Source organism: Brassica oleracea, chromosome C8, assembly GCF_000695525.1.
Source record: "Brassica oleracea var. oleracea cultivar TO1000 chromosome C8, BOL, whole genome shotgun sequence".
NCBI classification, from domain to species: Eukaryota; Viridiplantae; Streptophyta; class Magnoliopsida; order Brassicales; family Brassicaceae; genus Brassica; species Brassica oleracea.
This window is the reverse complement of record NC_027755.1, coordinates 30581001-30591693: the sequence shown is the minus strand read 5'-3', so window position 1 is coordinate 30591693 and position 10693 is coordinate 30581001. Positions and strand designations below refer to the sequence as shown.

General features: G+C 39.5%; 3 protein-coding genes and 1 long non-coding RNA gene across 11 annotated transcripts; 1 reads left to right on the top strand and 3 right to left on the bottom strand.

The window, feature by feature from the left end:
• Window positions 1-43: 43 nt before the first annotated feature.
• On the bottom strand, window positions 44-1625 carry LOC106309491 (glutathione S-transferase T3-like). The gene is made up of 2 exons (XM_013746522.1): window positions 1537-1625; window positions 44-1278 (listed from the first exon to the last, which is right to left on the bottom strand). The coding sequence occupies exon 2, from the start codon at window positions 1057-1059 to the stop codon at window positions 46-48; it is 1014 nt and encodes a 337-aa protein (XP_013601976.1). The 5' UTR covers window positions 1060-1278; window positions 1537-1625; the 3' UTR covers window positions 44-45.
• Window positions 1626-2416: 791 nt separating this feature from the next.
• LOC106309492 (E3 ubiquitin-protein ligase RING1-like) lies at window positions 2417-4555 on the bottom strand. Of its 4 annotated transcripts, none has more exons than XM_013746524.1 (3): window positions 4500-4555; window positions 4392-4426; window positions 2417-3616 (listed from the first exon to the last, which is right to left on the bottom strand). In XM_013746524.1, the coding sequence occupies exon 3, from the start codon at window positions 3554-3556 to the stop codon at window positions 2612-2614; it is 945 nt and encodes a 314-aa protein (XP_013601978.1). In that variant the 5' UTR covers window positions 3557-3616; window positions 4392-4426; window positions 4500-4555; the 3' UTR covers window positions 2417-2611. The 4 variants fall into 4 exon arrangements, with proteins under 4 accessions (XP_013601978.1, XP_013601980.1, XP_013601977.1 ...); XM_013746526.1 differs by lacking the exon at window positions 4500-4555 and adding an exon at window positions 4210-4303 and having other exon boundaries at window positions 4392-4493; XM_013746523.1 differs by having other exon boundaries at window positions 4392-4534.
• Window positions 4556-4775: 220 nt separating this feature from the next.
• LOC106309485 (ribosomal lysine N-methyltransferase 3) lies at window positions 4776-7320 on the bottom strand. The gene is made up of 5 exons (XM_013746517.1): window positions 7101-7320; window positions 6633-7005; window positions 6348-6544; window positions 5668-5950; window positions 4776-5592 (listed from the first exon to the last, which is right to left on the bottom strand). The coding sequence occupies exons 1-5, from the start codon at window positions 7109-7111 to the stop codon at window positions 4945-4947; spliced, it is 1512 nt and encodes a 503-aa protein (XP_013601971.1). The 5' UTR covers window positions 7112-7320; the 3' UTR covers window positions 4776-4944.
• A 5-nt stretch (window positions 7321-7325) lies between these two features.
• Window positions 7326-9111, top strand: LOC106309496. Of its 5 annotated transcripts, none has more exons than XR_001263588.1 (6): window positions 7326-7673; window positions 7758-7835; window positions 7935-8017; window positions 8188-8261; window positions 8364-8408; window positions 8673-9111. It is a non-coding gene; the product is annotated as an uncharacterized LOC106309496 (long non-coding RNA). The 5 variants fall into 5 exon arrangements; XR_001263587.1 differs by lacking the exon at window positions 7326-7673 and having other exon boundaries at window positions 7687-7835; window positions 8673-8753; window positions 8948-9111; XR_001263590.1 differs by lacking the exon at window positions 7326-7673 and having other exon boundaries at window positions 7687-7835; window positions 8948-9111.
• Window positions 9112-10693: the final 1582 nt, after the last annotated feature.

Sequence of the window (10693 nt, the reverse complement as noted above, 5' to 3'; positions counted from 1 at the left end):
CAAACAAGCAAACTACAAACAAACAAGCAAGCCACTTCTAAAAGATTACATTGATAAGATATCTTTAATGAGTTTCTCCTTAAGCGCCACTTCTAAATCAGTAAGCGGCTCTATTTTTCCAAGGAGTTTGTCAAGCAGTTTCTTGTTGTCATGCTTCTCCTTTGCAGCTATGTCCTTCGCCTTTAACTCCCACATTTGCTGAAAATCTTGCAGATTCTTGCCTTCTTCTCCCACTGACCTTTTAGCCTTCGCCTTGGCTGCCTTCACACCAATAGGCCTCGCCGTTGCTTCATCCTCTCCATTGACACTGGGAATAGTTGCTGATGACTGAAAAGATTGGTCTTCCCCCACCCTCTTTCTCTTTGAACCAGAGCTTTGTTGACTACTTCCATAAGTCCCACACCATTTCTGATCATTCCTAAGCTCCCTCCACGCATGCTCCAATGAGAACGTGGCCTTGTGATCGTTGAGGAATATTTCGTGTGCAGCCTTCAAAACATCATCTTCACTCTGTCCACTGGTCCTCTGTTTTGTAGCAGCATCGTATGACCCCACAAACTTGCAGACACCTTCATTTATCTTCCCCCACCTCTGCTTACAGTGGGTTTGCTCTCGCTTAGGCAAACCAACCACCTTGGGACTTGCATTATAATACGCCCCAATCCTCTTCCAAAAGGTTCCTGCCCTTTGCTCATTCCCAACTACGGGATCCTTAGAGGTGTTTAACCACGCACTGATGAGGACCAAGTCTTCAGCTGTTGACCACTTGCACCTTTGCTTACGATCCTCACCAGTTTGTGTACGTGAAGCGGATCCTCCAAGGGCTGGAGTTGGTGAAAAACTCAGAAACTGAGTGGGGTTGTCATTGTGAAGCACTTGAGAGTTTAGTAAATGTAAAAAGCTAGAGGACTGGCTTTGTTGAGAATCCATACGAAGAAGAAGTTGAGAGAAAGATGAAGGAGATGTTAAGAAAGAGAAAGAAGAAAGAGTGTTTATAGATGGCAGAGAAGGAAGAGAAGATGCATTCATGAGACCCAACAAACAAAAACGTGTTGACATTTATATTACACAGTTTCATCACATTAAGCCTTAATCAATTCTAGCTACCAATCACTTCAATTTATCACACAACCAAATCATTAATGACAGTCGATTCAATTCTAACCACAACCTAAACCAATTCTAGTTTGAAGAAGATTAACGCTAACCTTTTTATGCCGTGAACTCCTCAATTGTTTGAACCTTTGCTCTATGAACTTTGATCCTTCTGTCTGTCAACTGAGAGACAAACATAAAAAGGTTTCACACCAACAGAAACACATAATCAAAATGGAAAAAAAATCAAAGAACACAAACAGAGCAAGGATTGAAACTTTGATCCATCCGTAATTGAAACTAAAATTAAAACCGAAGAACAAGCTGAACATATCCAGAGATCAAAGACATCAAATTTTTAACTCTAGGTGAAACAAACAGAACCAACAAACTACAATCATCAATCACATGCATAATGAAACAACAGAAGAACCGGTTTACCTTTCGATCTGAGGTGAAAGCTTCGATTTGAACCACCGAGGGAAAGCTTGGAGGAGAAGTCCCACGGAGAGAGATAACCAACAAACTACATATAAAAACAACAGATCAGGCATAATCAAAGACATGCATATTCAAGAACACAACAACTGCTTACCTTTCGATTTCAAGAGAGACACCTAGAGAGAGCTCCGACGCGTCGAGGAGGACCACAGAGAAAGAGGTCGCCGAGAAGAGTCACCGGAGACGACGCTGCCGATGAGAGACACCGAAGGAGACGCCGCCGAGAAGAGTCACCGAAGGAGACGTCGAATCGCCTTTCGTCGAACAGAGCTTTCGAGAGAGAGAGAGAGAGAGAGAGAGATAGAGAGAGAGAGTTGATCGCGAGAGGCGCGTAACCGATTCCTCCATCCTCTCGTTTCGTGACACCTGTCACTAAGGGGCGGGCCTTCCAGGCCTTGCGCAAGGGGCGAGTCTTGGGCTTCTGTCTTTTCCTTCATTTTTTTTAATTAGATTTAATGTAAGGGTTGGGCTAAGAATCCAGGATAAAAGTGCTCTAAGAACCTGGACTAATCATGGTCTAACCAATAACTATCACTTTCTTCTAAACTGAGACAAATTCTAATACTAACTTATTAGTTGATTGAACCCAAATTTTTTTTGTTTTTAACAAAAATGAGATTCGAAAATGGTCAATTAGTCTTCCCAGGTTCTCCTACATCAGCTTTTGCTTACGAAATGTTAGCTATAAATAAGTTTGCTAGAAGAATAATATAATGATAATTAAAAAAAAAAAAGAAACAGGTATATATGGTTGATTGGCACTATCCGAACACATCATTCACTCAGAGAATCATAAACTAATTTTAAAATACCAACTCAGTAACATGCTAACATGTGTGATATTTATAATCCATTAAATTAAACACACAAAGTTGATAAACCATAAGCCACAGGAACATAAGATCTACAAGTAAACAAATGAACAAAGTAAAGTGAAAGAAAGACAGAATAAGACAAAGACCAAAGTGAAATAAAAAAGGGCTTAACAAGGAGTTAAGTTTCTAGATTTTACCCTTTAATAGTCAAAAGGCCATCCACTATAACCCATATGTGACTGTTGTTCATGTTGTTGCTGATGTTGTAGCTGGTGATGATGACTATACTGCCCTCCTTCTTCTGCAGTGGCTGTGTTGCTTGTATCTCTGCGGTTCTGCGTCGAGCTTGAGCTAGACGACCTGAACGGCCACAGACTAGAGAAAAGGTTCCTCCTTCTGTTGCTCCCTCTATTCTGATCCCTCTCTGTGCTTGAAGACGACCCTCTCGACGGCAACTCTTTACGACACACCGGACACGTGTTATGCTGAACCAGCCACGGAACAATGCACTCAGAATGATACATATGTTTACACGGCATCTGTTTCACTTCCGACTTCAACTCAAACTCCTCTTTACAAACCGGACAATGAGAGTCCGACGACTTGAGATGCTTCTGCGTGATCTTAACCGTTGGTAACGCATCAATAGATGATTTAGCTGCAGGCGGAGGACCTCGATGGTGAGTCGTCCCAGACGAGAGCTGCTCGATCAATTCTTCAAGACCTGGTCCGTAAAAGTAGTCGCCAGCATTAACGTTGCCGCCACGAGTGATACCGATACCACCAGGCGAGGTGTTTAGCAAGGCTTCGACCGAAGTGTTGTTAGCTTGGCCGCCGAAGATCAAGAAAGGAGCTATGCTTGAGAAGCTCTCGGAACCACCACCACCACCACCAGAAGAGGCGGTGATTCTTCCCGTGAGTTCTCTGTCGTGGCTTCTTTCGGCTAAGCGGCTTCTCATGAAAGCTGAGAAAGCTTCCATGAGATCGTACGTTGGACCACGTTCGAGATCCCTGTGAGCTCTAAAGGGAGATACATCGATTTCTTCGACAAAGCCTCCTCCGCAATAGGTGCAGAGAGAATCTGGACCGCGAAGGTAGACGCCACGTTGACATCTGTGGCACCAATGAGTGTTTCGACCAGACATTCTCACAATCTCTTTATGCCGTGTTTGAAAGCTTACTGAGTCAGGGTACTAGTTAATAGCCTGCAAAATAAATACAGTAGGAGAGCTGGTGACCAAACTCGTGCTAACTAGTTGCTTAAGTTGGTAAACCAAAGAGTTTTTTTTTTTTTTTTTTGGCTATATGCCTAACTTTCCAAAGCTTATCTCAGCTCAGAGCATACTACAAGATCCAAATGTAATTTATAGATCACTTTTCAGAAAATTAAAAAAGAAAAACAAGACATGGTTCACCAAAACAGGAAATAATCAATGTTTACCTCAACAAACTAGACCTTTTAAGGTTACAACATTCTAACTCATGAAAACATCACTACAATCTTCGAACCTAAACTGTGATCTGTCTTTATACAAAATGTAGCTCAATCAAAAACACTTTCGAGCTAGCTAAAAAATATTTCTAAAATGAGTCATATCACGATCCCGCCGCAACGGATAGACACTGAATGTGTTAAACCACGAAGAAAAAGTACAATGCAAACGATCTATAGAAACCAACACATCTTTCAGATGGATAATCAAGCAGAATAAAAATTAATCAAAAACCAGATCACAGGAAAAAAAAACGAGACACGAAAACCACAAATCGAATCCAGAAAATAACAGAGCAAACTTACAAAATGTATCCCAAGGAAAATCTTAATGCACATTCTATACGACGACGCTTTGAGCAAATCAGATCCAAATGATCCAACAACACGACAGCAAAAACTGAAATCCGGCGACCAAAAAATAAATAAAAAGAGATTCGCGACACAGTTAACTTTGGTTACGAGAACCAACTCAATAAGTTACATACCTCAGATAGATCCGAAGGAGGAAAGACGAGAAACCCTAGAGAGAAGATGAAGCTGTGGTGAGATTGGTTTTTGTAGAGAAGAAGACGAAAGAGAGAGAGAGAGCTAACCTGGAAGAATCTCTCTGTTACACTCTATTGACACTTTGACAGCATTGGCTGTGTTACCAAACAAAAAGTTATAAAGAAAGAAAGAGAAAAAAAAACACCTTAGCCTCTGTAATAATAAGTTCTGTAATAAAATCCTTTTTTCTCTCATGTGCCACGTGTCCTTTTATCTAATCACCCCTAGACTTCACTGTATTTACAATTATGCCACTCTGACAGTCGCCGGCTTTTTGTCACGCTCTCCTTGCTTCCGCCGGAAGGTTACTCAATTTACTCACGAGAAAAAACATTCCTTTACTTGCTTTTTTTTATACTAAAGGTTTCTTCTATAAATAGGACAAAAAGAAGCTCTTGCAGATAAAATTCGATGTTACGGGAACAAATTGAAATAAAATCAAAACTTGGGGGACTAAACTGAAATTTTTCAAGAAAGTAAATAACGCACGTGCTAAGATTTAGAGTTCATCTTCTTCCGGCGTTTCCCGCCGGAGACCCCCTCACCGAGTCTCTCACGAACATAGCTCCTAAGCTTCTCAAGAATCCTCCTCTCACTCACACGCAACACAAGCGAATGATACAACCTCCTATCTCTCGGAAGAACACAGCTCTCCACCTTAACAACATCATCCTCCAAAGAGCTCGACGTCCCATACAAACCCTCTCTCTTATCCACAATAGCAAGAAGAGCCTCACACACACCATCCGTGAGAAGCACGTCACTGCTGCAACTCTCTCCGAACTTAACCTTGTGTTTCCCGATTGTTATCTCTCTTCCTTCCTTAGAGACGCAATCTCCTGTTAACGCTAGGTCGAGTTTGTTGTATGTGTCTTCTGGTAAGAGGAGGATGTTGAGTAGCATCAGGAGCTCGGTTTCGGGTTCTCCGGTTGAAGAGACCTCGAAGTACTCTGAGTTGTAGCCTAGCTTTTTAAACAAGGCGAGTCTGGCTCGAGTGTACCGGGTTGTGAATGAGGATGTGCTCCACTCGGTTACTAGGTCGAGATCTATGTTTACAATGTTGTAGAGATTGTCGAGTTCTGTGAATCCGTATCTGTGGAGTAACGCAGCGTTACCTATCAAACCGTATGTGTTGTATACCTAACAAAGAAAAATTATAATAGCATCAATGTGAATGAGATCAAGAGTTTGAAAGATGAATAAAACCATACATACCTCGGCTCCTGCTGGGACGTTCTTCACCATGATCATTTCTAAACTGGATACATCGTCTTGCAACATGGAAGAGTCTTCTTCTTCTTTGGCTTCTTCGTCAGTGTTTTCATCCTCCAGAGATTGCTCAGGGGAGGTAGAGTTTTTACTGGACGTCTCGTCTTCTTCATCAGTGGCTGCACTAGCAGCATCACTGTTGTCAGTTTCATCAGCTTCTGAATCAGATTCACTGTGAGGTAACTCAGCGGTGAAATGAACATCTTCCTCCCCGGTTTTATGATTGAAGCTGCGATATGGAGTAGTAAACAGGTAAGATTCAAGAGAGTGTAAAACATCAGGTTTTGGTCGGAAAACTCAAGTGAATTAACTGGCTAATACACAGAACATATGCAATCACTGACAGGAGTTCAAAATGACTCGTTCTAATCTGACTGACTGAACCTAATAAGACCTTTAAAGTCTACTCAAATGAAATGTCTTGGGACAACATAAGTAAAGCAAATGCGGCACCAAGAAAATATAATCAAAGATTTATTCTAGTTACAAAACAAGTCTAAACCCAAATACAACCTTCAACAGACATACGAGCTTAAAACAATACAAGTGTAAGAATAGCTGATACGTATTGGCTTATAAAGACAGGAAGACAAATAATGATCAAGCCAAACACGAGGTAGACTTACAGATCTGCAAGAGGGACCATCCCCCATCCATGGTAGTCATCGATCTCGAAAGACCGTGACGCAATTAGGCTCTTGGCCGCAAGATACTCTTTGATTCCAAACGAACCAGGATCAACATTCTCAGGCAGTAAAGGGGTAAGTGGCACAATGTTTTCTTCCCAATCCTCATAAACAAGACCGTGGTCTTTCTTCACATCCTGCCTACAACAAAACTCAAACTGATGAGTAATGAATTAAAAAAAAAAAACAAGATTCCAATACATAAAGTCAATCTATTTAGTGAACCTTGTGAATCTCAGTTCCAGACAAGAGAGAGTCCAACTCATCAAGGGGCCAGACAAGAGGCAAATCTTCTTGAAAAGGAAGGATCTGAAGGTAACCAGCCCATGGAGACTCTTGGCCTAAGCCTCTCTCGTACATGATAGCCACTGAGAGAGCTAAAGGTCCATCTAGCTCAGCGGATTCGATCATCTCACGGGCCCCGCTGGTTTTAACGGTGAGACAAGCAGTTTTGGAGATGTTGGCAACGACGTCTCCTTCCTTCAAGTCGCGCGATGCTTTGACGGATACGGCGTCGTTTTGGTCTTCGACGAGGTCGAGAGCGTCGCTGCAATCGACTCCGTTTGCTTTCATCCATTTCTTGAATGCAATTAACCTCCTGGTGACAATTGAGAGTGAGAGAGTGATAGATTTAGAGAACATTGCAATGAACGTTTTCTATTGGATTCAGAGATAAAGAGAGAGATATAGAACCTTGAGGCCATGATCTTCGAAGTGTCTTTGAGTTACTGTCTGATGGCTTTGCCGGAGAGAAACATAAACAACGTCCGGATAGAGCAGAGAGACAGCGACGGCGTCAGTTAGATGAAGAAGGGTTTCTGATCCGTATCACACATAAGGGCATTGACGGAAATACCCTTAAAATTTGGTTTGATTTTATTTGGATTTAGAGTTTTTGGAGTTAGTCATTTACAACTGCCGGCGTTGCTCCTGCGCGTGACGACTCCGCACCGTCAGTCCAGTCCGAGTGTTTTCTTCTTCTATTGTAGTTTGTGTGGTTAGTTTTCTGGGTACTTTCGGATCTGAACCCAAAGGAAACTCTTCAATCTCCAGTGACCGCAACACCAACAAGAAGACCGTCGCATCCTTCGCGACTGCAAATCAAACGTCCAGATCAACCGGCAAGGCACTGACAGCTATGTTATGTTCTTCAACGAGGTCGGTCCCAGATTGGGACAATCGGAGGCTAACTCATTTATGGGAAACGAGGTGCACGGCAAGGGAGCATTTTTAATTGGTTTAATGCTCCTTCTTATTGACGAACAGGTTAGACATGAACTGATGTGTTGATTTATTTTATTGCTTTAAACATTTGTCTCACGTACAACTCTATCCTTCCGGAGCTTCAAGATAACCGAGTGGAGATTGACTTAGACAGGTTCAGCTTCCATTCACTTGAGAATTTTGAAGACAACTATGGACTCAGAGGTGATCTCTTTGGCAAGCATTTTTTAAGAAAATTCTCTCTTCAAATGCGGTTTCGTATTGTGCTTCTAAAGTAGTTTTTCTTACTTTTCTTTCAAACAGCTGATCACAAACAATTCGTGTTCACTTCAGCTGTTAAGAGGATTAGCATGCTTTAAACGATTTGCAGACAAGTTCCAGTGGAAGTAACTAACCAACTTATTTGTGGAGAGCTAAAGCCACTTCTTTTGCTTCTCTTTCTCTCTATCCCTTATATCCTAGGCCTAGCAAGTGTACGCATTTATAACTATTGCTTAGTCAAAATATCCCATGGTGTGTCTAATGTCAAATTTATTTATTTTTGTCTGATTTTCAGGATGAAAATGGTAATAAGATGATCAATGAGTATGTTGTTGACCAGTGAATATTTGATCTGTAGCTAGCCAAGTAGTAAGTGTGTTACTCACATTTACAATACCTAGCAAGATCCTTTTAAATGTATCCTTCAAAAGCATCCAATAACTTTTTTTTTTGTTTTGACATTTACAACAGATTTTATATCAAACCTCTGTTGATGGGCAATCTTATGCTATCAAGGTAATCTATTATTTTTCCCTTATTAAACCTTTTTTGTTTTTTTTTTTCTTTCCTTCGTTTAGTTGATGTTGTTCTTTTGAAATATGATACTCTTAGGGTGTAAAGATCTCTGACATATTTTGATACTTGAGCTAAGGGTTGCACCTTTAGATACTGCTATGAGTGATCTTCGTGAAGTATAACCCATTTTCTATACTGCATATCTACTGGTTCATTATAGAGACTTTATTCTTAAACAAAGTACATGTTTTGATGATTCCAAAGTTGAATTGGGATGCATTAACAAAGCAGCTATAAAACAAAAAGAAAGGGGGGAGGGGGGCTAACTTCTCTCTCTAGAAAAAGGTAACGTTGCATTTTTTAGTCAGCTTTTAGTAGGCAAAAGTCTTGAAACTACATTGTTTGTGTTACTCTTTTTCCTCTTTTTGTCGCAAATGTCTCTCTTATTCTATAGCTGGTTTGTATGGGTTATTTTGGTTCCATGTGGATTTTCCGTTTTGTATTGTGATTGAATGGTTGTGATCACACATGTGTGGAAGAGCCGAAGAGGAGGCCAAATAAAGAGTTGGTGAAGCTGCGAACCAGCAAGAAAACAAAGAAAAGTACGATTACAAATTTCACTGTAATATATGACTATCTATCTTCTGGCTCCCCTTTGTTGTTGGCACTTGGAGTCAGAATCTAAGGAATCCAGCTTAGTGTTTCACAGTGTATACATTGGAATATATATATATTTCAGTATGATTTACAATCATTGCAGTAGGATTAATCTAACTATTTCATCAACTAGATATGGTCTATGATAGGTTCTCAATCAAAATTCATGGGTTTCGTGTGAGGAGTATCAAGGATTTGTTGTATGATTTCTGGAACAATACAAACCAGTTGCTCAAGGATTTTTTTCTGGGAATTACATCATGAATGATCTTCATCATTGTTAGGTATCTACTCTCAAACATAGATACGAAGACAAAAAAATTAAATGGTTTGTTTATTTTAAACTTGGTGTTCTATATGTGAGCACCTTATGACAGCCATTGTACATTAGTGATTATATATTTTGGAGTCTTAATCGCTATGTGATTCAGAACAGACTTTGATCTGAGTGTGTCATTTGATTGACATGTCTATCATATGTTGCCGGAGCCTACAAGTTCTTTGTTTTATGTATCGTAGGAACCAACACAAAGGACAGAGTTAAGTTCCGTATACACAAGCAGGTGACCGACCTCTTCAGCGCTTTGGATGTAGTGAAGCAGATCACTTCCATCACTATTGAGCTTGGTATTGAGGACAAGTTCAACACATCTGAATATTAGTGCATGTGGTTTAGTTTACAAATTGTCACTTGCAAAATCAATAAGTGGGTCTAAAGCCATAGGCAAAATAAGTAAAAAAACAGTATACTATTCAGTACAACCTATAACTAGATTGACAAAATAAAATAAAACTATAAGAACGTAATAAAAACAGGTTTGAGTTGAACTTATTCATGGTCTATAACAAATCTATGTTATATAAAACGAACTAATTTCTTAATTCTTAAGCATGCCACAATCAGATAAAAAAAAAATAAACAAAATAACTATGTCAAACTTATTTCTAAAATTTGCTACACTATTACAGGCAAACTATTGTCCGCTTGACACCATGAACGTGTTTTTACATTGACAGCACCACTGATGATATTATATATAAGGCTTCATAAGTAGGAACAAACTAAATTATCAATACATAGAGTCATCGTTCAACTTTATATCAAACGACAATAAAGCTCTCAGTAGCACTCAAAGTTTTAAAATAAAATATTTCATGTACCAATACTCTACTATGACAAACAAACAATTTATATTACCTAAGACTGGTTCCTTATAGTATTCAAACAAGTAATCTCTTTTAAAAATCATATAGTCAACTATTTAGTTAAATTTCTTTTTAAACTTTTCCTCGCAACAACACTAGGAACTTGCTCTTCTACTTTGACATCAACATCATAAAAGGCTTGATATGGAGAAACAAACTAAACTTCTTCCATACATGAAATCTATCGCTCTACTTGGGATCCAACTAAAACTCTCAAAAATACTCAAAATAAAAACAATAAATTACATTCGTGTAACCATCATGTACTATAAAAACATATTGTATGTTTTATACAAGTCTACTTCCTAAATTTTTGGTATTCGGACAACATAATTTCTTTACAACAAAACTTCATAACCAATTATTCTATCTATTAAAATGAACTAGATCTCTACCTTCTCCCCTCAAACTTTATAGATTCC

What these genes read in the sequence shown, in the direction of transcription:
- LOC106309491 (XM_013746522.1), bottom strand. Translation starts at nt 1,059, where the DNA reads ATGTCAACACGTTTTTGTTTGTTGGGTCTCATGAATGCATCTTCTCTT.
- LOC106309492 (XM_013746524.1), bottom strand. Translation starts at nt 3,556, where the DNA reads ATGTCTGGTCGAAACACTCATTGGTGCCACAGATGTCAACGTGGCGTC.
- LOC106309485 (XM_013746517.1), bottom strand. An exon ending in CTGGAACTGAGATTCACAAG is followed by an intron (nt 6,545 to 6,632) that starts GTTCACTAAATA and finishes TGTTGTAGGCAG; the next exon opens with GATGTGAAGAAAGACCACGG. An exon ending in ATGGTCCCTCTTGCAGATCT is followed by an intron (nt 5,951 to 6,347) that starts GTAAGTCTACCT and finishes TCCATATCGCAG; the next exon opens with CTTCAATCATAAAACCGGGG.